This window comes from Colossoma macropomum, unplaced genomic scaffold (assembly GCF_904425465.1).
Source record: "Colossoma macropomum unplaced genomic scaffold, Colossoma_macropomum, whole genome shotgun sequence".
NCBI lineage: Eukaryota > Metazoa > Chordata > Actinopteri > Characiformes > Serrasalmidae > Colossoma > Colossoma macropomum.
The window spans coordinates 6,067,309-6,091,999 of NW_023494800.1; the positions used below are offsets into that span (position 1 = coordinate 6,067,309).

The 24,691-nt window shown below is 39.3% G+C and overlaps 1 protein-coding gene across 2 annotated transcripts; it reads right to left on the reverse strand.

The window, feature by feature from the left end:
* Positions 1 to 132: 132 nt before the first annotated feature.
* cel.2 (carboxyl ester lipase, tandem duplicate 2) lies at positions 133 to 23,460 on the reverse strand. Of its 2 annotated transcripts, XM_036588650.1 has the most exons (12): positions 23,306 to 23,460; positions 19,563 to 19,710; positions 17,824 to 17,943; positions 16,224 to 16,421; positions 15,256 to 15,386; positions 15,057 to 15,164; positions 12,900 to 13,014; positions 12,107 to 12,293; positions 7,303 to 7,506; positions 5,603 to 5,800; positions 3,849 to 3,962; positions 133 to 502 (listed from the first exon to the last, which is right to left on the reverse strand). In XM_036588650.1, exons 1-12 carry the CDS (start codon positions 23,366 to 23,368, stop codon positions 439 to 441), a joined length of 1,650 nt encoding a protein of 549 aa, XP_036444543.1. In that variant the 5' UTR covers positions 23,369 to 23,460; the 3' UTR covers positions 133 to 438. The 2 variants fall into 2 exon arrangements, with proteins under 2 accessions (XP_036444543.1, XP_036444542.1); XM_036588649.1 differs by lacking the exon at positions 133 to 502 and having other exon boundaries at positions 3,483 to 3,962.
* Positions 23,461 to 24,691: the final 1,231 nt, after the last annotated feature.

The window sequence follows — 24,691 nt, forward strand, 5'->3', positions numbered from 1 at the left end:
ACTATACATACTAATGAGGGGAAATTTTATGTAATTTGTTGTTAGGATTACAGTAAAAAGGCAGGTGCTTTATTGTCAACTTCATAGTAAATGGAAGCAACTTAGGAAAAGAGTATTAAACACTTTGGTGCAGAGGTTCTCAGCCAGTTCACATTTTTATTCATTCCAGCTCCAAACACAACAGATCCAGGTAATCAAGCACTGCATAAATGTGATTCCATGGTGCAGGTGTGTTAGTAAATCAAGCAAAACAAAGATGAATACTAGCCAGAGGTGCCAAAGACTAGTTTGAAGACGCTGACTTTGATGGACAGATGAACTGTTTTATTGTCTGACAAGTAATTTGATGCAGTAATCACAGCAGAATGCGCAGCCTGTGTTACAGTGTATACAGTGTATGGCAGCTACTAATTAACTGGGGATGGAGCTGTGAAGGGTTTAGTTGACATTAGGGAAGCTGGCGAAGGTGCTGGTCCAGAAGTAGACGAAGCGAGTCCTCAATTTCTGCTTGGCAGAGTCCTTGCCCATGCTGTGGTAAAATGAATGAAATAACAGCATGATTGCAAATTACAGAGAAAAAGGATGCACTAGGCCAGGGGTCAGCAGCATGAGGCTCCTGAGCCAATTGCAGCTCTTTTACTGTCCTGTTGTGGCTCCACAGCAGAATTAGATTTTTAGGTAAAAATAAAATAATCCTCCTTTGCAGTAAAATAAAGCTCTGCTGATTGTTAAACACAGTTTTAACACTAAATGGCCTTAAACACTGGAGTTAAAGTAGCCCATAACTGCTAATTTACCCTTTGACCCTGAAGACTGCAGACTGCTGGTTACAATAGCAATGCAGATAACAATCTCGCCTCGCTGGTAGTTTACGAAACAGCGAGAGAGACATTTAACAAGAATCTATGCTAATTTTTAGGCAACATTTCCTGTCGGAGATGTGAGAAAAGCGGCCGTAGCTGAGCTAAAGATTAAAGCAGCGCAAAGCAAGTCTGCGTTTTCATCTATATTATATTTTTATCCTATACTAGTACATTAACTCATACTGAGACATATTTACAGCCAAGATGGTAAAATGGACATAAAATGTTGAGGCTCCCAAGGTGGTTTGATTTTTGTTGACAGGACAAAATCGCTTTTCTTAACATTCGGGTTGCCGACCTCTGCACTAGGCATATGCAAGACACATTAAATGAGTTTCAAAACATATATAGAACTATTTTCTTTACTAAAGAACCCTTGAAGCACTATCTTTTTTAAGTGTAGTGTTTTCTTTGGGGACTATTTTGCCATACAACACCCTGCATGTACCCCTCCACCATAAATGTTTACAGTCAAAACCTTATCTCAAAACTATCATAAAACAACGTCTCAAGCATCAGGCAGCATGTCTGTAACCTTTTCAAGTAAGAATTTGTTGTGAGGGCGGTTTTAGAAGCATTAAACTCTTCAGACGTTTGGTTCACATAGTCATATCTGTCACTCCTGTCACTTATCATGTATAGGCTGGGCCTAATCTTGGCATCAGTTCAGCTATAAAACTACGGCTAGCTCCCTGGTTTGTGATGGGGTTTGAATTCGTCATGTGGCACTGTTATCCGGATTGGTCTTCTCATCTCTATGCTGTAGCTGAGTGGTCCATTTCAAAGCAGACCCTAAACCAGTAGCCTCCTCATGTTGACGGAATGGAGAGGATGACGGTAGAGTGTGTTTAGGCCTGTATTATGGCCGGTTGTCCGTAACCCCATGGCTGGAGAAAAGTCTACCACACAGAGGGGTGGTAGGGAGGCATCAGAGTGGATGAACAGTTATGTAAACATATCGACTCATCTGATTTGGACAAATGCTATCAAAAAAAAATTGCCTGTTCATCCAGATAAAATATCGTCCTTAGATGAGAGGCTACACATGTCATTCTGGCAAAAAAGTAGTGAGCAAACTCAAAGAGCATGTCATAATGCATGCTGCCTCCAAGGCAAAAAAGGCCTGCGGCAGTATAAATGTGACAAGTTCAGGGTCGAGTTTCAGATACAACTGAAGCTGTGTTCAGAAGCCCAAAGTAGCACTGACCCCTGCCCTGTACTGGCGTCTGTGCAAGTTTTTACGATTGTCCTGTGTTGTCATGGTGACATTAAGTGTCTTTAATCAGCTCATGGGGCAAGTTCTCATGGTTCTGTTTTTTATGACAGAATTGTCACAGTGCAGAACAGTCACAGTGCAGTATGAAGAAATAGTTACCAGAAGATTGCCAGATCATTATTCTGCACAACAGGCAGAACTAGTAGCAGAAACTTGTGCCTGTGTTCTTACTAAAGATTTTAAAAGCGAATGTCTTGTCACGGCAAATGCCACAATTATGATTATGAAAGCAGCTTGATTATGAAAGCTGCAGACATCACTGTTATGTCTCATAGTCTGTTGCAATACTGCCAGACTTTATCTGAAGCTGTTGCAGCCACTCAGAAACAGGTGTTGGATGCATGGAAAGAACCTACTAAAAGAGGGGTCACCCTATTGCCTTATTTGCATCAGGACAGTAAGTGATGATTAAAATGCATAACACTCAGCCATTAGGGCCAAAATAGGAAGGTCCATATCAAGTCTTCCTTACCACATCCTCTGCTCTAAACTGTCAACGAAAACAAAGTGGATATATGTGAGCCATACCAAGGTGGTACCGCCACTGGATGGTGACGGCTAGCTCAGGGACAAAAAACCTCAGAGTGAAGATTCCCTAATTCCCTTTGCAGCTTGCACTTGATGACTCCCACCAGAGGCCAGGACCCATGTTGATAATGGTAAAATACTGGTAAATCTGAAAAAATGTATTTTCTTTGCACTTACCTTTCCATTTGGGCATCTGGTTCCTATCACCATATATATAGCATGTATAGCCATTTTATTCACTATCCAAAACTATCAGTGTACCTATGCATGTCTTCTAAAGGCTTCATATATAACGTTGATGATGATAAAATAGTAAAAAAATCTATAACCCTATCTGTAAAATGTCTCAATCACCAGGCAGCTTATTTTTAACCATTTTATGTTGCAAACTTTCTGACGCAGCTTTGAGAGGCATTAGTCTCTTCAGACGTCTGGTTCCTATCACCGTTACTGGGAACAACTGTAACTGGGCGTGTTTTCTAGAACAGACCATTGCACACCAAACCATTCTGAATGACGTTGTTTACCTCTTTAATTATGCAGATATTTTGAAAATTCTGTGGAATTCTCCTTTAAAAGACATGGTTTCTGGTAAAATGGCTTCTAGTGGTGAGGGTATTACTGTGCTAATGTGAAGTATGGATGTGCATACATATATATATATACATACAACATACATACTATACATACTAATGAGGGGAAATTTTATGTAATTTGTTGTTAGGATTACAGTAAAAAGGCAGGTGCTTTATTGTCAACTTCATAGTAAATGGAAGCAACTTAGGAAAAGAGTATTAAACACTTTGGTGCAGAGGTTCTCAGCCAGTTCACATTTTTATTCATTCCAGCTCCAAACACAACAGATCCAGGTAATCAAGCACTGCATAAATGTGATTCCATGGTGCAGGTGTGTTAGTAAATCAAGCAAAACAAAGATGAATACTAGCCAGAGGTGCCAAAGACTAGTTTGAAGACACTGGCTTTGATGGGCACATGAATTGTTTTATTGTCTGACAAGTAATTTGATGCAGTAATCACAGCAGAATGCGCAGCCCGTGTTACAGTGTATACAGTGTATGGCAGCTACTAATTAACTGAGGATGGAGCTGTGAAGGGTTTAGTTGACATTAGGGAAGCTGGCGAAGGTGCTGGTCCAGAAGTAGACGAAGCGAGTCCTCAATTTCTGCTTGACAGAGTCCTTGCCCATGCTGTGGTTGATGTCCACAAACTGGTGGCCTTCTTCAGTGAACCTGGGCCAGGCTACGGGCACGTCAGACTCTCCTGTGTTGGGGTCACTGAAGCAAGACAGTGCAGTTAAGAAAAATAAATCTGTAACTTTCAATATTTTGTATTTTTCAAAAAACTATTAATTTATTTATTTATATAGCAAAATTAAAAACTAAACTATTGCGGTTTAAATGAAAAGTAAAATGAATGAAATAACAGCATGATTGCAAATTACAGAGAAAAAAGACCCAATGCACTAGGCCAGGGGTCGGCAACATGAAGCTCCTGAGCCACATGCGGCTCTTTTACTGTCCTGTTGTGGCTCCACAGCAGAATCAGATTTGTAGGTAAAAATAAAATAATCCTCCTTTACAGTAAAATAAAGCTCTGCTGATCGTTCAACACAGTTAACACTAAAAGGTCTCAAACACTGGAGTTAATGTAGAACTGCTAATTCACCCTTAAACCCTCAAGGTTGGCGCGCAGACTGCTGATCACCATAGCAATGCAGACAACAATCTCTCTTAGTTAGCAGCTAACGAAACAGCAAAAAGAGAGAGATTTAAGATGAACATTGATAATCTGTGAGTCGAATGGACTTATTTGTATTTATAATCGCTCCAGCTGGTTTCCTGATACGTTTAATCTGCAACGAGAAACTGTCAAACACTAAAAAGTCAGCTTCTCATTCGCCAGCTTCATGTTCGAATTTTCTCGTTCCCCCTCAAAATGTGTAACAGCTACATTCTGATGCCTCAGGCACCATTTAAGGTGGAACGGGAAACTGAAGCTGGTGAATGAGAATTTGACTTCAGCCTAATAAAAAGTCAAACATTGAGAGACATTTTACAAGAATCTGTTCTACTTTTATGGAAAAGTTTCCTGCTGGAGATGTGAGAAAAGTGGCTATAGCTGAGCTATGATTCTATATAGAACCTTTTTGAAAAGGGTTCTATATAGCACCCAAAAGGGTTCTTCTATTGTTAGGATGTCAAGCTTGTAACAATAGAAGAACCCTTTTGGGTGCTATATGGAACCCTTTTCAAAAAGGTTCTATATAGAACCATTTACAGCACATTCATGCGCATTCTCCATCAATCTGAAGAAACTCTTCATGCAAAAAAAACTCTTTAGTCATGCAAAGGGTTCTTTGAATGTTCATGGTTCTATATAGAACCATCTACAGCACATTCTCTATCAAACAAAAGAGTCCTTTCATGCAAAGAACCCTTGAAGCACCGTCTTTTTTTAAGTGTAGTGTTTTCTTTGGGGACTATTTTGTCGTACAACACCCTGTATGTACCCCTCCACCATAAATGTTTAATTCAATTCAAAATCTTATCTCAAAACTATCATAAAGCAACATCTCAAGCGTCTCAGGCAGCATGTCTGTAATCTTTTTAAGTCATAACTTTCTGTACGGGAGCTTTTAGAAGTGTTAAACTCTTCAGACGTCTGGTTCCTATCACCACCACTGTGAACAATTCTGTGTACAATTCTTGTGCGTTTCATTAGAATGGAGCATTTCACACCAAACCACTCTGAATGACCCATTTAATTACCCAGAAACTTTAAAAATCTGTGAAATTTCCCTTTAAGGAGCTCTGTAAGAAAAGGTCCCTCTAACCATCAGTCAGTGATCAACTACATACGATACTATTGAATTCTCAGGTACTTCTTGACTGTTTCACATTACTACAAGTCTTACCCAGTCTTGGCGAAGTTGGTCCAGTAAGCGATCATGTATTTGGAGACTTTGCGGTGACGGGGGAAGTAGCCTAGAGGAGTAGCGAAGGGCTTTCCGAACACATACTGCAGGTCATCGGCATGGTCAGCCCCCACCCAGCTGGGATAGACAGGCATGCGGCTGGGCTCGGTGAATAGGTATGAGTAGGTACGAGCCGTGCTGATGGACAGCGAAGGGACAAAGTTAACGAGAGCAGAGTAATGCAAGAACAATCATCATCATCATCATCAGTCATCCTCATGAAGCTGACAGTGTTTTGTTTGTCTGTAAACTATTGTATGGCTGTTATAATGCTTTTATTTACACTACAGGCCAAATGTTTAGAAGCAACATTAATGACAGTAATGTGTTAATTAACCAATTAAATGACCAGGAGCCACTAGCCATTCCTCACTCCTATAGCATAAGAATAATTCCACTTATGTAGGTTTGCATTGTGGCCCATGTACTGAATAATGAGCCTTAAAGGGACTGTGTCATGGAAAAGTGAATTGTTTTTTAAACTAAAGGGATCAATGTAGTATATAAACATTGTTAAACACTGTTTCAAAAGCTCGTTCCCCAATCTGCACGGCCCATCTATGGAAATTAAGCTGCAGAAGCAGCCCATTTTAGATTCATTGTTTTTGTGATGTCACAGGATCGAGGCATTTACATGTATCCACCTATTCAGCCTACAGCAGTTAAGCTCCACCCATTCACTTTGAAGTTATAAGGAGTGGATCAGCCCAGACTGCTTTTTGAATGAGGCACAATCAGGGCAGCCAATCAGGACAGAGACCATTTACATAGATCAGTCTTACAGGCACAGTAACAGAGAAGGCCTGTTTAATTCTAAAGGATAAAGAAAAGTTGGAAAATGTAGAAATGAGTTATGACTGTTTTTGGTACATAAAACCACACGAATGTCATAAGTGGGCATCAGAGAAAACAATGAAATTTAAGAAAATATGTAGGAAATTGGCCTTTAAGGTCTAATAAACCAAAAATTTGAAGGGTGAACATAGAACAAAAGGGTTTATTCTTCAATATGTGCAGCAATGGTGTGTGCACACACACATTATCTAAGCTGCTTATCTTTCTGGGTTGCGGGAGGGCTGCTGGAGCCTATCCCAGCAGTCATTGGACAGAAGGCAGGAAACACCCTGGATAGAAAAACCCATGCAGACACTGGGAGAACATGCAAACTCCACACAGAAAGGACCCTGGTTGCCCAGTCGGGGAAGCAAACCGAGGTCCTTCTTGCTATGAGGCAACAGCGCTACCCATGTGCATCGTGTATGCAGTTATTATTAATTAGTTTAGCTTCTGCAGAGTTTTATTGCAGCTGTAATCAGATTCACTCACTTCTCCCAACAACAGGGCGAGAGTTTCTGATGATCTATAGATGATCTACAGATGAAAAACCCTTGACAAAGAATTCTGTATATCAGAGTATTGGGTATGATGAAACTCAAGTGTAGGATTCGGGTTTTGTTTAGAGGTAGTTTCAGGTTTAAGACTGCAGTCAAAGTTAGCATTAGGTTTAGGTTTTGTGTTACACTGAACAGAATCCATTACGTCTAACTAAAAGTTTCTGAAACATTCAGAGACTCAGTGCTTGCTCCCATGCGTTTGGCCTGTAGTGCATTTTGTGAAATACAGTGTACGCATTCACTCACTTGGCGTGTTTGGCGTGCAGGTACAGGGCCGTCTGAGTCGGCACCAGGAAGATGTAGTCAGTCTCAATGTCCACCACAGTTTTCTTGATGTCGTCTTTGGCAGGGTTGCTTCCCCAGTTAGCCGTGTACTGATCGAAGGCAGCAGCTGCAGCCTCTCGACCCTTCTCACTGGTTAAGGAGGTCAGGAGCTCCTTCACATCTTCCCTGTGAGAAAAGAAAGCAAATGAACAGACTGTAAGCCAGTGCAGCAGGTGCACACTGAGCACAACACCACAAATCTGCTAGTAGACACCTGCTCATCTGCTTTAATATGGAGTTTGTCCTCCTCTGCTGCAGTAACAGCCTCTACTCTTCTCTCAAGGCTTTACACTAGATGTTGGAACATTGCTGTGAGGATTTGATAGAGCATTAATGAGGTCAGGTACTGATGTTGGATGATCAGTTCTGGATCCCACCAGCTCATCCCAAAAGTATTGAATGGAGCTCCATCACTCCAGAGTACACAGTTCCCTCTAGCTGACGCTCTATATATATATATATATATATATATATATATATATATATATATATATATATACATATATATATATATATATATATATATTCTATAATTAAAAAAATGTGCACAGTTTAAATGTATTGGATGAATTAAAAATATTAAAAATAATTTAAACTAAAATATAAGACGTCCTATAACTTTTGCCCAGACCATATTTTACATTTTTTGTCCCCCAATGTGTTGAAATCATCAACAAAACAGTAATTATGCAAAACATGTGCAGTAGTGCGTCTCTGTAGAGGATGTGTTCACTTATTTACACTTAGAAAATCAACAAAACATGTAATTTGACCGAGGCGCCTGAACTTTTGCATACAACTGTCCTTTTAAATGCAAGTACAAAAATAAATAGAGGGCTTCTTCTTTTATTCAAGCAATAATTCACCAGTTATATCTCTACTTTCACTTAAAGCACATGATTTGTATACTTTCACCTCTAGACTCATAATAACTGTCTATTAGAGCAAACTCAACAATGTGAAACACCTTCTATGCTCACTTTGAAAGAAACAACAACAAACAAACAAAGCAGAAGGCTATCGCTGCCACCAGTGGCCTAGTGCTTTCACTGTCAGTGCATGGTGGGAGGAAAACTCTGACGGGAGTGGATCTGACAGCATCCTGGGCTGCATGCTCAAAGTATGTGTCAGTCGACTGACATCTTCAGCTTATCTTTGGCGAAGGCTGCTGTCACCACCTGCTGTGACCATCACTGTATTGCCACAGAAATCCACTACCACATTCCTGAATGACAACAGCCCTATTATAGTCACTCTCATCATATACAGGGCCCATATCTCACATTTAGTTTTTGTATTTCATTTATTTCCATGAGGTCCACTTATAACATTTGTGTGTTTGTATGCACCAAAAAGAGTCATGATTCATTTCTACATTTTTCAGCCTCTCTTTATTCCTTAGAATTAAACAGGCTGTTTTTATTACTGTGCCTTTAAGAGTGATATATGTGAATTACCTCTGTTGTGACTGCCTGTTGTATATTATGCCTTGTTCTAAAAGCAGTGCAGGGTGAAAAACGCTGTAACAAAATGAATGGATGGAGCTAAACTGCTGTTTTTTTTTGTGTGACATCACAAAATCAATAATTCAAAACAAACTGCTCCCCGGGCGCTGTGGATAGGGCCGCCCACCGCTCCGGGCAAGTGTGCTCACTGCCCCCTAGTGTGCACGGATGTGTCAAAATGCGGAGGTGAAATTTTCCCGCTGTGGGACTAAAAAGGGTCACTTAATCTTAATCTTAATCTTTTTTTGCAGCTTGGTTTATGGATCATACAGACTGGGGAGTTAATGGTACTTTTTAAAAAAAAAAAAAATTAAGTATGTTTACATACTACATTAAACCTTTATTTCAGAAATGTGAGGAAAATTGCAATATGGGCCCTTTAAGGTGTTTTAATATACTAATTCATGAGAACATTATATATATATATATATATATATATATATATATATATATATATATATATATATATATATATATATATATATAATATTAAATGTCTTTTGATCATGTTCTTTCATACATGGTCACGGGGGGATTGTTGGTTTGTGGTCAGTTTTAGAACTGCTTATTCTGTGTATCAGAATTTTCATTCTGCCTCTAAGGGCCTGATCCTTTTAGGTCATCTGCCTCTCTATCAAGGGTACACAACCTTGATACTTGTGGGGGAGATTGTTTGGGCCAGTTGAGGGTCAAAACACTCTGTAAAATTATTCTCTGCTCCTGCTTTCCTGTGGGAGAAGGAACCAACCGGTGGCTTGTGAATATCTCTGTATAAAGACATCTTGAAATTTCTCTGTATAAACTTGTCCAGTTTATTCTCAGTAACTTCTACAATGACCCCACAAGTCAACAATATTACTTGCAGAGTCTGCAAATCCAAATCTAAATGCTACGTGAAGTTATTGGTAGTATATTAGGGATGCACCTACCCACTGTACTTCTGCGGCATTCTTGTATATATTGTCTAGCTGCATGATGTCCTTCACCTCACAATACGTCAGTTTCTGTATCTATGAGTTTATTTGACCGTGGGCGGAACTTTTGAAACATTATAGAGCAATTGTCTCATATACATTTGATAAAAAGGCTCTTGTAGTTTTGTAAATTTTATGTCCAGTAGTATCCAGACATCCCTTCTACTTGATGAATTTAGCTACTTTAAGGTCCCATGGACCAGCAGACCTGAGTTCTCTGGAGTGATGGACAACATCAGTACCTGACCTCACTAATGCTCAGTCAAATCCTCACAGCAACGTTCCAACATCTATAAAGCCTTCCCAGAAGAGTAGAGGCTGTTACTGCAGCAAAGGAGGACAAACTCTGTTAACACCCTTTATTTTTTAAGAAGAAACGCTGGATCAGCAGGTGTCTTAAATGCATATAGTGTAAATGTAATTGTACTTAATATTTTAGTTCGGATATATTTTTTGTGTTGTCCTGCATCCAACATGCTGCTGTTTCATGTAACTTGTTAGTATTTCTTGTAGTTATTGCTCTGTGTCTGATATATTGTGTTGCACATGCTGAAAGTTTCCCCTCTTTCACTCTCAGATTAATGGAATGAGCATTTATTACTTTTGCCCAGGCCACATTTTATGTTTTTGTTTCCCCAGGTTGTTAAATTCAGTAAATAAACACTTGTGCATTAACATGTGCAGATGTGTTTTCTCTAAAATCAACAGAGCATATCATTTGACCAGGGGCGCTTAAACTTTTGCATGCGACTGTATAAGCAATAACAATAAAAATTATAAACTATACCTCATGTTTGTACTGTATATACGAAAATGACAATGAAAATAAATGCAACCAAATTGTGTTAAAGTGAATTTAGGTGAGCCTATAGTGGACAGGACAGCTGACCCTGCATCAGCATATCGTCGCTGCCCGAGAAGGATCCATTCATCACGAAACGTTCACACAATGTAAAGAACAGCTGTTGTGCTCGAATGATGTAGAAGAATAAAAATTGAAAGAAATTGAGATACATGTGGGTTTTTTTGGGGCGGTAGCAACAATTTATACACTGTAATACTGTTAACTATCATGACAAATATGTAGCATGACAAATACAAGTGTGGCAAAACCAGGTGGGAGGAGACTGTGGTTCTCTAAACCACTAAACTGCCTGTTGTGAGGCAGATCACAAAGGAATATTTCAGCATTTTTCAACCTGATCTCTACTGGAGGCATCTGTATTGACCAGCCAATTACCACAGATGATCATTTCAACCCAGTTCCCTGTACTTAGAAAGGGACAGAAAGGCCCAATCACATTTGACCCCCCACACATGCCACTTAGCCCATCTCCTCCTTTTTGTCCATTCACACTCAGGGGTGGGGTGTCCTAATTGTTGTTGAGATAGAGGGGCAGGGCGAAGTGTTAGAGCTGCATGGCCCTCCAAACGGAGGTTTTTCAGAGTGACACTCCAAACGGAGTGTTATCAGAAAAAAAAGAAAAACCGGCAAGATGGCTGAACAAGAGACCAAAGAAACCCACAAATGTGAGAATTTTCTCTGTTAAAAGTTACAATAACCAATGTTTTATCTTAGTTTAATGTTGTTTCAGTGTATTATGGTCCTTTTCTTCATAACAAGCCTAAAAAATCATTAGTAGTATGCTAGCTGTGTTAGCTAGCTGGCTAAATTTCCTCTTCCATCTTAAATGGTGCTTTCATAGTTGGCTACATTCTCGCGCCTCAGTCGTCACAACTGCTGCACCATTTAAGGTGGAACAGGGAAATTTGAACAAGAAGCTGGTGAATATCTGGCTTCAGCTTCATATCACTGAAGAATTAGGGGTGGGTGATAATAAATAATTGCCCCCCTCTTTGAAGGCGTATGATGCCCTAAATGTACCTGAAGCCCAGCAGTGAGGAGCTGAACTTTACCCTCCTCTGCTGTCACTGCAGACTGGCAGGGTCGCCTACAGAGCAGCGCTGATAGCTGTTAATGAAGTAATGCTCTTTTTATTTGAGGGTCCCATTTCAGAGGGTAGATTTCAACCACTACCCCTTGTAACTCAGTTCCAAGGGGTTAGGGTGACACTCGAAAACAAGGGGTAGGGGTAAAAATAAGAAATGGGACTGGGCCAAAAGCTGTAGACTCTAAACGCTCCTACAGTAATAAATGAGCTGGTGCCGAAGCAAATGCTGCTGTGTGGTGGTCTGATTTTCCAAATGGTGCTATGAAGACTAACGTTCTTGAATAGTGGTACTTACACAGGGGTGGAATGAAGGGGCTGGTTGACAGATGGAACATCAACGCCTGTGAATATGTGGCCATCCATGTCATTGATTCCAGCAAGATAGTCGATGTCAGCGGCGTTGCTGAAAAGGGTGCTGGGGTCATCGGGGAGGAAATCACCATCGATCACAGGGGACAGCGCCAAGTTCTTCACTATGGGGTCTAAAGGATGATTTCACACTCAGTGACATAACTGGCAACCTAAACACAGCCAGGGGTGCATTTTACAGGCATAAATGATGTTATATTTGGCTTTCATTTAAGGGTTTGATGGGATGTTCTGCTGTTTAAGAGTTACATGATTAACTGATGCCTTAATCTCATGAGTCCACTCTTCCATTCATACATAATGTATTAGTATCATGATAGCTACTGAATAATTTATAGCACAGTGAATAAGTCTTAAGATTAATAGTTGAATAATAAGCGTTGAGAGCTGCATGTCGGAATGATGAAATGGAGCTGCATGTAGTGGTAATCAGACATTTTAAGAAATTCTTTACAAAAATTCATTAAAAATCAATTACAAACTACTTGCTTTTCGTCTTTGTAACTACTATTGTTGATTCTGAGAAGTCCCAACTAGTCTGGAGGGTATTTTGGTGTACATACATGGCTTTAAATGGAACATTTGAGGGAAAAAAACAGAAAAATGTAATAGATTTTTGGATTTCCTAAAATGTACGAGTAAATTAACAACACTTTTAATAGCTGACAGTAGTCGGCCAATTACACGGTTATTGCTCAAGTTAAGATCAAGACACTTACTTGCTGGAGAGCCATCCAGGCTAATAGTGCCAGCAAGAGTGAGCTCGACCGCGTCAGTCATCTTCAGGCAGCTGAACATGGTCTGGTCAGTGGGACAGCCCACCCTCTGAGCAACCTGCAGCCAGAGAAAGGTACTAAGATCAGGGCACTCTGTCATCTAAACATATTTCTTCACCTTGTTTAAGGACATTTGGAAAGCTGTGGACGTAAACCGAAGATTGAGGCTGATTCCAGAGGATTTTTATACAGTACTGACAGTATTATCAGTGCGCCATGTGTTTGGAACATGAAGACAGCCGAGAAACTCCACAATCGATAATAAAAAAGGTGCTTTTTCGCTTTCTAACTTCTTCAAACTTTGGTGTCATTAGTTTGGAAATGTAGTCTACTCAGAGTAATTAATATTGTTTAGTGATTAGTGTGTTTATTGCTCCAAATTTCAGTCAGTGAGCTCCACTAATGGAGTTTTGTCGCTAGTTAATGGTAGCGTTCAGTGAATGCTTGAATGGAAAAGCAATTTTTAAGGTGTATAAGTGAAAATGCACCACAGACAGGCATATCAAGATGTGTTTTTTCCCAAAAAAAAAAAAACAAAAAAAACTTTTTAAAATTTCTTTAATAAGTGAAGGCTCAAAGTAAACAGCTCTGGGATATAGAAACAGTTTTGAGAAACAGTTTTACACACTAAATCTTTGTACAGCTACTTCATGTTAAAATTTAAGGTCAACATCACTTTTGTGGACTTTTCTGGAAGTTGCTTTCCTTTGTAAGGAAGATTATTGTGTTATATGTGGGCAAAGATAAGTAGTGTCTAGAGATGTCATGTGGGGAATCAGGGATGGGTTTGAATGTTTGAATAATCATAATCAGATTTCTGCAGTTGTCTGATTATTCAAATGGCCATATAAACAGCATACTCCGATTTCTTAGATCGAAGTAAGTTTAGAAATCTGATTAAGAAATCTGATAAAGAGAGCTGGATTTTAGCTCAGTAAATCTGATTATTCAAATGGTCATATAAACAGCATACTCCAGTTTCTTAGATCGAAGTAAGTTCTAGAAATCTGATTAAGAAATCTGATAAAGAGGCTGGATAAGCTCAGATTGGTAATCAGATTTCTCAGTGCATGTAAACTCTTACTCTGATTTCTTTCAGATTTCTCAGTCTGCACATGTGCAAAAAAGACTGCTGTACCAGAAATAAGCAAGCAGCGTCGCTGCGAGATGCAGCAAGACACTTTTGGAGCAACACTGAAACCAAATACATGGTTGACGAAATGAAGGATGTAAATATTCTTTATCTTCTAGATGATGCATGTTCATATTTTCAGGTAAAGTGGCGCGACTCATGTAGACCTGGAGTTTCCCCATTATCTGATTACCCAAGTGCATGTAAACGTGTTGATCGGATTACCGACAAAATCTGATTTTCTGCAGATTTTCTGCATTACATGCACTTAATTGGATTATTAAGTGCATGTAAACACACTCAGTGATGAAAACTGAAAAAAAAATCAGATGATGATTTTGCAAATTATTAGCTCAATAATTTCTTAATTAATGCCTTGAGTTTTAAAAGATCATAACATAATGCTTGTAAATAAGGTCTGAATACTTTTTTGTTTTTTGAGTGTGGGACTGCAGTTCGGATTCAGAGAATGGTCTGTACACTTTCAAATCATAATAGTTTTACATCTATTCAAGTATTTTAATGAGGAAAGTAATCTACTATTTATTCAGTTACATTTTAGTGATTAACATTTAGTTAATCTTTTTTTTTTTTAAGTTTAATTGCATTCAGTTGTGTTGGTGACAGCAATCAGACAGCTTTGCAGTCGGTCACACCTCTGACTTTTTAGGTTTATCATTTATTTTAAATGAAGAGGGAACCAAAAAAGAGCAGAATAAGGCTTAAGAAACCTCTCTTCCCATGCTGATAGATGTTGGATGTACTAAGACGTTCCATTACAGTTCTACAGGGAACACAGTACTTAAACGGCTTTTCAAGCCGCTACTTTTGTACTTCTACTCAAGCCATGTTTTGGGAAGATACTTTTACTTTGCCACTCTACAGACCTCTGTATGTAGCCATACTATTTCCTTCACTGACTGTTACAGTGGGACGTTAAGTTCTCATCAGTATGTTAGCGTACTTACCTGCTCAGCGTATGCCCTAGGATTTCTGTTAACAGCCCATGGACACAGAGCAACACCGCTTTGGGATATAGCTCTGTGGATCAAGCCTTTGTTGTGGGGGGACAGCATCTGAGAAGACACAAAAATGCCTTTAAACTAGTTGAGGTGACGAGGCCCTGACTACACAGCATGTTGGATGAAAAGAGAATCCAAAGTGTACCTGGAAGCTCACACTGGCTCCGCCAGCAGACTCTCCAAAGATGGTGACGTTGTCAGGATCTCCTCCAAAAGCCTTGATGTTCCTGTTCACCCAGGCAATAGCAGCATGCTGGTCCCATAGACCGTAGTTACCTATAAACCAGGGTGCGGTTATTTAACTGGACTTTGATTTTTAAATGTACATATTCAAAGAGAAATACAACGGGTGATTCAATAATGGTTGTACACTGTTGTGAGGCCACTACACAGTAAGCCTTTAGACACTTTGAGTTTAACCACTGTGTTTTCTTCTGTTAGTACAGCTGTCAGTAAGGCTGTTATTATCTAACCCAAAAACCCATTTAGTTTTGTACTGTTTCATTGATTTGCAACGCAGGCACACAATATTACTTCTCAAACAGTAAATCATATTCCTTTATTCCGGCACTATCAACATTGAAACAGAATTTCCTTCTACTTTATTAGAAGCACCTTTTGATGCAGTTCCTCCAGGAATTACCAATTAACCAACCCTTGCAAGGCAATATCTCAATTTTTGCTTGCAATTTTGTCACATCACTGCATTATTTCTGCATTAACTGTGTAGATTGCACAAGTGCTTTCACGGTTATTGTAAGCCTACATCTTTTGTGCAACATGCTTTGTGTTGTGCAGACCATGTGTGTATTTATGTGGTGGCCTGGGGGGACAATATAATTTAAAAACCCCAATTTTTTAAAGATAAGAAAATATTATGCCAATATCAGATGTAGTCTGGTTCAGAGTCACAGTGCTGCTGGACGTTCTACCGAAATAACTGGGCTGTTTCTTCTAGTCCATTCATTATGAACGATACAATGTAAGGAGCAACAGGCATTTTCAAATTATGTCAAAAACTGAAAAATGTCAAAAATGGAGATATGAGGTTTTCTTCCCACAACAGCGATATGCAAAATTACTGTGTAAAGAAAACATGATATTATATCTCACCAGGTAATTCTGAATCTCCTGAGCTGAGGAATCCAAGGGTGCCGACACGGTAGTTCGCCGTCACCACAATGACGTTCCCCCTGTCCGCGATCTCCTCACCGCTGTATAGGTAGTTATCTAGAAAGTTAGCCCCCTGAGAACCACCCCACAGGAATGCTCCACCATAGAAGAAGATCATGACAGGCAGGCCAGTAGAGACTGGAAGAGAGTGCAGAACATATCACAGCACCAGGGATGGGACAGTATTAAAAATTCATGATATCAGCAACTGAAATTATCACAGCTTTTGATATGTTTGTGGAATCAATAAAATATGCTGGAATTGTGTAAAAACATTTGATACACTTTGAAATTATTTCATCACCAGCACGTAATATCCTACTTGGGGGTCTTCACCCATCCCAGTGATATTATTTAGACTGTATGGATGAAAATAGATGAATATTTTAGTCAGCAGAAAAAAGACTTACTGAACACTAAGACAAGAAATACACAAGAATAATTAATACAATTTTCTTTCAATATTGTGATTAACATAAAAGATAAATAAATAAATAAACAAATAAAACAGAAATACTTCCAGGGCCCCTTGTAGCTCAGGTGGTGCTAAGTGACTACATACACCGATCAGGCATAACTTAATGACCACCTCCTTGTTTCTACGCTCATTGTCCATTTTATCAGCTCCACTTACTATATAGGTGCACTTTGTAGTTCTACAGTTACAGACTGTAGTCCATCTGTTTCTCTGCATACTTTGTTAGCCCCCTTTTACCCTGTTCTTCTGTGGTCAGGACCCCCATGGACCCTCACAGAGCAGGTACTATTTGGGCGGTGGATCATTCCCAGCACTGCAGTAACACTGACATGGTGGTGGTGTGTTAGTGTGTCTTGCGCTGGTACGAGTGGATCAGACACAGCAGTGCTGCTGGAGTTTTTAAACACTGTGTCCACTCACTGTCCACTCTATTAGACACTCCTACCTTGTCAGTCCACCTTGTAGATGTAAAGTCAGAGACGATAGCTCATCTGCTGCTGCACAGTTTGTGTTGGTCATCCTCTAGTCCTTCATCAGTGGTCACAGGACGCTGCCCACAGGACGCTGTTGGCTGGATGTTTTTGGTTGGTGGACTATTCTCAGTCCAGCAGTGACACTGAGGTGTTTAAAACTCCAGCAGCACTGCTGTGTCTGATCCACTCGTACCAGCACAACACACACTAACACACCACCACCATGCCAGTGTTACTGCAGTGCTGAGAAAGATCCATCACCCAAATAGTACCTGCTCTGTGAGGGTCCATGGGGGGGTCTTTATAACCTCAAAACAACAGCTACAATTTAACTAAATGTGAACCAGCACTACCACTGTCAACGGTTCAGATTACACCTATGTAAACATGTGTTGTCCAGGCACATGCTTTGCAGGGAGACTGTAGCAGTACGTTTATTTCCACTTAAACACTGCTGTACAGAATTGTATGACACTCACTACATTTGTAAATGATTTCATTGGGTTTTCTATGCTAGTATGTCATTACAATTGGTAACTGTTCCATCTCTAATACGGTTGTCTATGTGTCTGCCTGTCTGGATTCTTACCTGAACGGCCCTGAGGGACCCAGATGTTGAGGTACAGGCAGTCCTCACTGCCACGAGTTCCAGTCTGAAGCAGGTCTAATTGCAGGCACCTCTTAGCAAAGTCTGTGGCCTTCAGAACACCTGCACAGAAACAGCTGGAGGAGTTGGACCATAGAAATAGAGTGATACTTCCATTTCATTTATGCTGCCTAAATATGATTCCAGCTGTGGCAACAAGGAGTGTACAATGCAATGTCCTGTGCTGCATCATTCAGTGAGCCTCTCAGTTCAGTGTGCACAGGTAAAAGGAATACATTCAACAGAGGGGAACAAAATACTCAGGTTAATACTGATTATACTGCAAGACATACAATAAAAATCAAGCAAGCCCACAGTGAGAACGGACCCCTCCCTCCCTCTGCTAAACATACTACTGCCTCTTTATCTCAAAACCGGAAGCAGGGAGGAAAAGCACACTCCTTGTAAGAGTATATTAGCTCAGGGCTAACATCTAACAACTCATGGATAGCACATTGTCTCAAAAACATTGTACTTTAAGAATGTTGGAGGCTCTAAAAATTTGAAAATGGAAACATTACTATACATACCCAGTTCCAAAAAGTTGGGAAAGTGGGTAAAATGCAAATAAGAAAGAGAAAGTAGTAATTTATAAACCTACTTTGACCTGTATTAGAACAAAAACAGTACAAAGACAAGATTTGTTTATTTTTTTGTAAATATGCATTCACAGAAAACTGAAATTAAAACAGAAATTGATGCCTGCAACATATTCGAAAAAAGCTGTGACATGGGGAATTTAACACTATGTTCAAAGAACGCCTTAAACAGGTAATACAGTTATGCTTGGGTATAAAAGGAGCAACCAGGAAAGGCACAGTTCTTTATGAGCAACGATGAGCCAAGTCTGGCCACTTTGCCCAAAAATACATCAGTAAAAAAATCCAGCTGTTTAAAAATAATGTTTCTCAGCCATGGATGGCAAGGATTTTTAGGTGTTTTACCCTCTAGAGTACATTTTATCATCAAAAGATTCAGGGAATCTGGAAAAAATCTCTGTGTGTAAAGGAAAAGGCCAAAAAACACAAATGAATGCCCTTGAATTTTGACCTCTCAGATGGCACTGCATTAAAAACCAGCATTATTCTGTGATGGAGGTCACACAAAGGCTCAGAAATACTGACCATAAACAAACCATAAATACTGGTCATCGCTGCATCCACAAATGCAAGTTAAGACTGTACTACGCACAGCAGAAGTGTCCAGAAACACTGTCAGCTTCTCTGGACTCAAGCTCATCTGAAATGGGTGGATGCACAGTGGAAATGAGTCTCGTAATCTGAACTGTTTATGGAGATAATGGACATTGTGTTCTCTGGGCCAAAGAGAAAAAGGACCATCCAGATTGTTACCAGCATAAAGTTGAAAAGCCAGGTTCTGTCATGAAACGGTGAAGTATTAGCGAGTAACCTGAACATCTGTGAAGGCATCACTGAACATATTTTTGAGCAACATATGCTGCCTTTTAAATGCCGTCTTTGTTAGGAACCTCCATGCTTATTTCAGCATGACCACATGCTGCATGCACAGCATGGCTGGTTAATCAGAGAGTGCGGTTGCTAGACTGGCCTTCCTGCAGTCTAGAACCATCTCCCATTGAAAATGTGTCTTCGTAAGCTCAATATGACAGCAAAGGCCCTTAATGGTTTCACACGTGATGACTTGTATAATAATGCACTCACCAGTCCATCCAGGGTGAGGGACAGGTTTCTGGAATCGTCCTGGCTGGGCAGCAAAGGGGATCGCCTTAAAAACGTCCATGTAGCGGAAGAGTCCTACTACATTATTCTTCCCCTCCACCATTCCTCCCTCTGTGTATACGACTCCCAACTAACAGGATAAATTACATGATTAAAAGTTGACAGACAATTAAATGATTACTTTCTGAGACAGGATACAGTGGGTCATCATGGGTGATCAGAGGACTGGTGAATAAGTACATTTTAATATCTTTTCATAGCCCAGTGTATTCATCCCTAAAGTCTACAATCAATGCTGAGAGACAAAACTAAGACATGAAATCTAATTTTAAGCTTTTCCAGCTCATGATGCAGTTTGCTGTTGATATATTCCAAAATCAAAATAAAACACAGTGCTTAGCAAAATAATTCAACTGCCTTAAAAGTCATCAGATTTGTCTGGATGACAAATGACATATTGATATTTTGATGAGTGACCCTTAAAATTCATTTAAAGCGATGTTGGTTTTATAAAAATAAATTCTATGACAAAAAATTACTGAAAATGCTGTTTGCAGAGGTTTTCAACCCAGTTTACAAAGATGAAAGATATTCCTAAAACTGGCTTACAATTAGCCTCTACCTGTGAATCATTAAAGAAATTAAGAAGGTCATCTTTTCTGGATGAAAAAAAAAAAATCTTAATTCAAGTACCATTGGTCAGACTGTGAATGTCAAGGAAGGAACATTCTAAAGAAATGAAATATAAAGAAATGCAAAAGGACAAGGAAAAGGCTAGTGTTTGACCAGTGAGCACTGTTGGATCAACTGTGAGGAAATGGAAGTTGCATCGTGCCACCCAGGCACTGCCTAGACAAGGCCATCCCTCAAAACTCAGCAAGAAAGAGACTCTGTGAGTGAAGCCACAGAGAGGCCAACAATCACTCTGAATGAGCTACAGAGTACAGTGGCTGAGACTGAAGTGAAAAAATTGAGCAAAATTCAAAATGCTATGTGTGGTGCAAAACTAATGCTGCACAATCTTCAACAAACATCCCAATAGTGAAGTATGGTGGTGGCAGCATCATGTGGCAGGGGTGCTTTTTCTCATTGGGGATTGGACATCTTGTTAAAATTAAAGAACGAGTGGAGGTGCAAAATACAGAGAGATACTATAAGACAACCTGCTTCAGTCTGCTAAAAAACTGAACCGATCTCAAACACAAGGCCAAAACAACACAGGAGTGGTTGAACGACAAAAAGGTGAATGATCATCTGACTCACGCTGGGTCCATATGGAATCAAAGGCCTGCTCTCCTTTATCTACACAGTTTTTACCTTTCATACGTAATGTGGAGAAATTACAAAACATTTCTGGGTCCTTTGTCGTATCCAATACGTTATTGGCCTGGAAAGAAGTAAAAAAAAAATTTCAAGGTACCTAAAGGCCTTTCCTTGCTCTCTCCGATTGCATCCAATCTGGACTTTCCTTCTCAGTTATCTAACATTGAACTTTTAAATTGGAGTAAACTTGGTATTTCACAGATCTCTTTTGTTTTCAGAGGGTGTTATGATGTCATTTTCTGAGATGTTAAACAAGTATAAGTTACTAAAGTCTGACTTTTTTAGATATCTCCAAATTAGACACTTCATTAAAGCTCAGATGGATATTGGAATGCTGCGAATGGACATGACAGAGATTGAACTATTTCTGATTAAGCACCACGAGTTAAAAGGCTTGATTTCAAAGGTTTATGCCATGTTATCTGATGAGTGTTTGTCCTCTTTTACAAGTCTTAAAAATATCTGGGAAAGAGACCTTGAGGAGGCAATTGATCAGGATGTCTGGCTCTCTATCTAAGTGCACTTCAATTAATATAAACGAACTTAACTTTAAGTTTATTAATAGATTTTATCTTACACCTTTGCGCTTACATAGGATATTTCCAGAAAGATCTGACTTATGTTTCAAGTGCCAATTATATAAAGGCACCTTTATTCACTCCTTTTGGACCTGCGATAAAATCAAAACATTTTGGGAAGGGGTGCATTCAGTTATACAAGAAATTCTTGATATAGAGTTTACATTATGCCCTAAATTATATTTACTCTATGGCCAGTTGGAAGATACATTTCACTATAATGCTAGACAGATATTCATTCTGCTGGTTTATATTGCTAAAAATGTATTTTACTTCTCTGGTCTTCTCCTCAGGTCCCAACTCTCAATTTGTGGTTTTCTCATATAACATCTTTACTTCCTCTTGAGAAGCTAACTTTTGATTTACACCAAAAGACAGAAAACTTTTGGCAAATATGGTTTCCTTTATGGAATTATATTGCTAATTTGTCTTAATTTTGTATTTATACATGTGCCTTTTTTTTTTGTATAATCATTCCTAGATTTTCCACTCATATAGTCCCTCCGCATTTCCAAATGCATTTGTGAACCTGACAAATGTCTTAATAAAAATATAATAAAAAAAAAGGTGAATGATCAACCATGTCCAATCCAGATCTCAATCCAGTTGAGTATCTGTGGCACTTTGGTCCACAAGATTTGTCCAACCAACCTGAAAAACCTGGAGCAAATCTGGCAGGAAGAATTGGAAAAAATCATTTCCAATTAGTGTACAAAGCTGAAGAAACCTCACCAGACTTAAAGCTGAAAGAAACTGTTGCAACAAGTGGCTTTAGCAAGTACTATTCTAAAAGTGTTGAATACTTATATAAGCAGCATTTTTCAGTTTTTTGAGAAGAATTTTTTCTATAAGAGCATATTGGGTTTTTTATATGTATACATATTTCAAAACACTGGATGGAACAGTTTGTGTGTCATTTGTAATCCAGATCCATTTGATGACTGGGTTTAATACTTTTGTAAGACAGTGTATACTGTAGTGTAGTTTTAATATAATATGCGGTAACTTTATTTGGATAGCCCACTGCAGAGGCTTCGACGATTCTTATCTTGAGTTTAACTTACCGTACTGTGCAAAAGTCAGAGACCACCCTTCATTTATTTAACGTCCTGTCACAACGGGCATTAAGTACAAGTTATTCATTTTTCAGCAGATATTTCTGAGACAATACATCTTTGAGAGAGAGGAGAAAATCAAGCTGCTTCAGACCACCCCAGAGTCCAGACCTCAACATCACTGAATGTGTTTGGATTACTTCAGAAAATGATCAACCAACTTCCAAGACTGAACTTTGGAGGAAAAATATTCCTGCAGATTTCTTCTAAAAGCTGTGAGTGAGTCTCCCAAATACAATATACACTATAATTAAGGCAGAGTGGACACTATAAACTAATTATGTATGGATTTTTCTGTCAACGCAAGTTTTAAATGGCAATTAAACAAATAAAGGGAAGTCAATGAGTTGCACAGTGTCATTAATTCAAGTAAATATCTATCAAATTCACCTTAATTTTCACCTTTAACCATAACCCAACAGCTAAACCTACCCTCGTACTAAGCCTGATTCTAGCCCTAACCATGTTGGGAATCAAATGGGTTTCACAAGATAGTTTGTTAAAAAAAAAAAGAATATCTATAGATAATCTATTGGTGGCTTTCCAACTAAAGTGGGACCTAATACACTCTATGCATACAGTATAGGCGTCATTTTCTACAATTAAAGGATTTATTGTACAATACAAATGTACTAGTACAGTATTTTATACTAGTAACCATGCATATTAATTAAGAGAGTATATATATCAAATGTAAAAATGCACTCACAGTGGCTGCATTTGCAGCACCCAGGAAAAGTCCCAAAGCCGCCAAAATTCCCAGCACAGCCATTGTCAATCAGTACAAACAGCTGTGAAACCAAAGAGCTTTCCTTCAGCTGTATATATACACGCTCAGACCTGCGTATGTTGCTCTTTTCAGCAAAATAGTGTGCATTTTTATTTTTACCTCAAGGGCCAACATGTGTGTTCTTATCTTCAGTTCTCATGGTAAAACACTGAGGTGTAGAACTCCAAACACTGATGAAAGCCTACGGTGAGATTAAAGATTTTCTATTGCGCCAGCACTTCATAAATTAACAGAGACATTCAGCCTATAATTAAATATTTGTTTGGAAACCAGGTTTAAGCTTAGATAAGCCTCGTCCCAGGCCTAAAAGATATTTCACGCCGACAAACGAATACAAACAAAACGTCATTTAGCTCAAGACTGAGGTTAATCTTTGAACAATCTGGTCCATGAGGCCTGGGATCACAGAGATCCCTTTTAATGTGTGAATCATGCTTAGCTGCAACTGCCAAGCCTGGAATCGTACTGCTGTTCTATTCAAATTCACACACCACCGAGTAAATAGGCTTCACAGTGTTTCATGTTTTAAGGGAATTTCAAGTATTTTTCAAAATTTCTGCATAGCTAAATCATTGCAAAGTCATTCCATGAGCTTTGAGGCGAGATGTACCTGTCTTGAAACTTACAGAGTCAGAATTGTTCTCAGTGGTGATGATAGGAACCAGACAACTGAAGAGTTTAATGCCTCTTAAAGCTCCCTCAAAGAAAGCTATTACATTAAGTGGTTATAAATACGCTGCTGATGCCTAAAACATCCATCCATCCATCATCTAAACCGCTTATCCTTCTGGGTCACGGTGGGGTGCTGGAGCCTAACCCAGCTGTCATTGGGCGGAAGGCAGGATACACCCTGGACAGGTCGCCAGTCCATCGCAGGGCAGACAGACAGACATATACATTCACACACACACTCACACCTAGGGGCAATTTAGCACATCCAATTGGCCTGACTGCATGTCTTTGGACCGTGGGAGGAAACCGGAGTACCCGGAGGAAACCCACACAGACACGGGGAGAACATGCAAACTCCACACAGAAACGATCCTGGTCATGCCTAAAACATTGTTTTATAATAGTTTAGAGCTAAGCTTTTGGCCTAAAACAAAGTTTAATATGTGGGATACATGCAGGGCGTTGTGGGGCAAAATAGTTCCCAAAGAAACTTTTATCAACATTACATGTAAATCAGAAGACATGTGTAGGTTCACTGGTGGTTTTGGATAGTAAATAAAATATTATTTGTGTTGAAGTCATTGAGACCTCTCGATCCTATCACCATCACTGTAATGTATTCTGAGCTGCTAA

Excerpts from the sequence above, each read along its gene's own strand:
- cel.2 (XM_036588650.1), bottom strand. The coding sequence starts at position 23,368 with ATGGCTGTGCTGGGAATTTTGGCGGCTTTGGGACTTTTCCTGGGTGCT. Across the intron at positions 16,422-17,823 it reads GGTCCCTCAGGGCCGTTCAG|TCTCTACTGGCCTGCCTGTC; the intron begins GTAAGAATCCAG and ends ACTCTCTTCCAG. Across the intron at positions 7,507-12,106 it reads CCCCTTCATTCCACCCCTGT|GGAAGATGTGAAGGAGCTCC; the intron begins GTAAGTACCACT and ends CTTTTCTCACAG.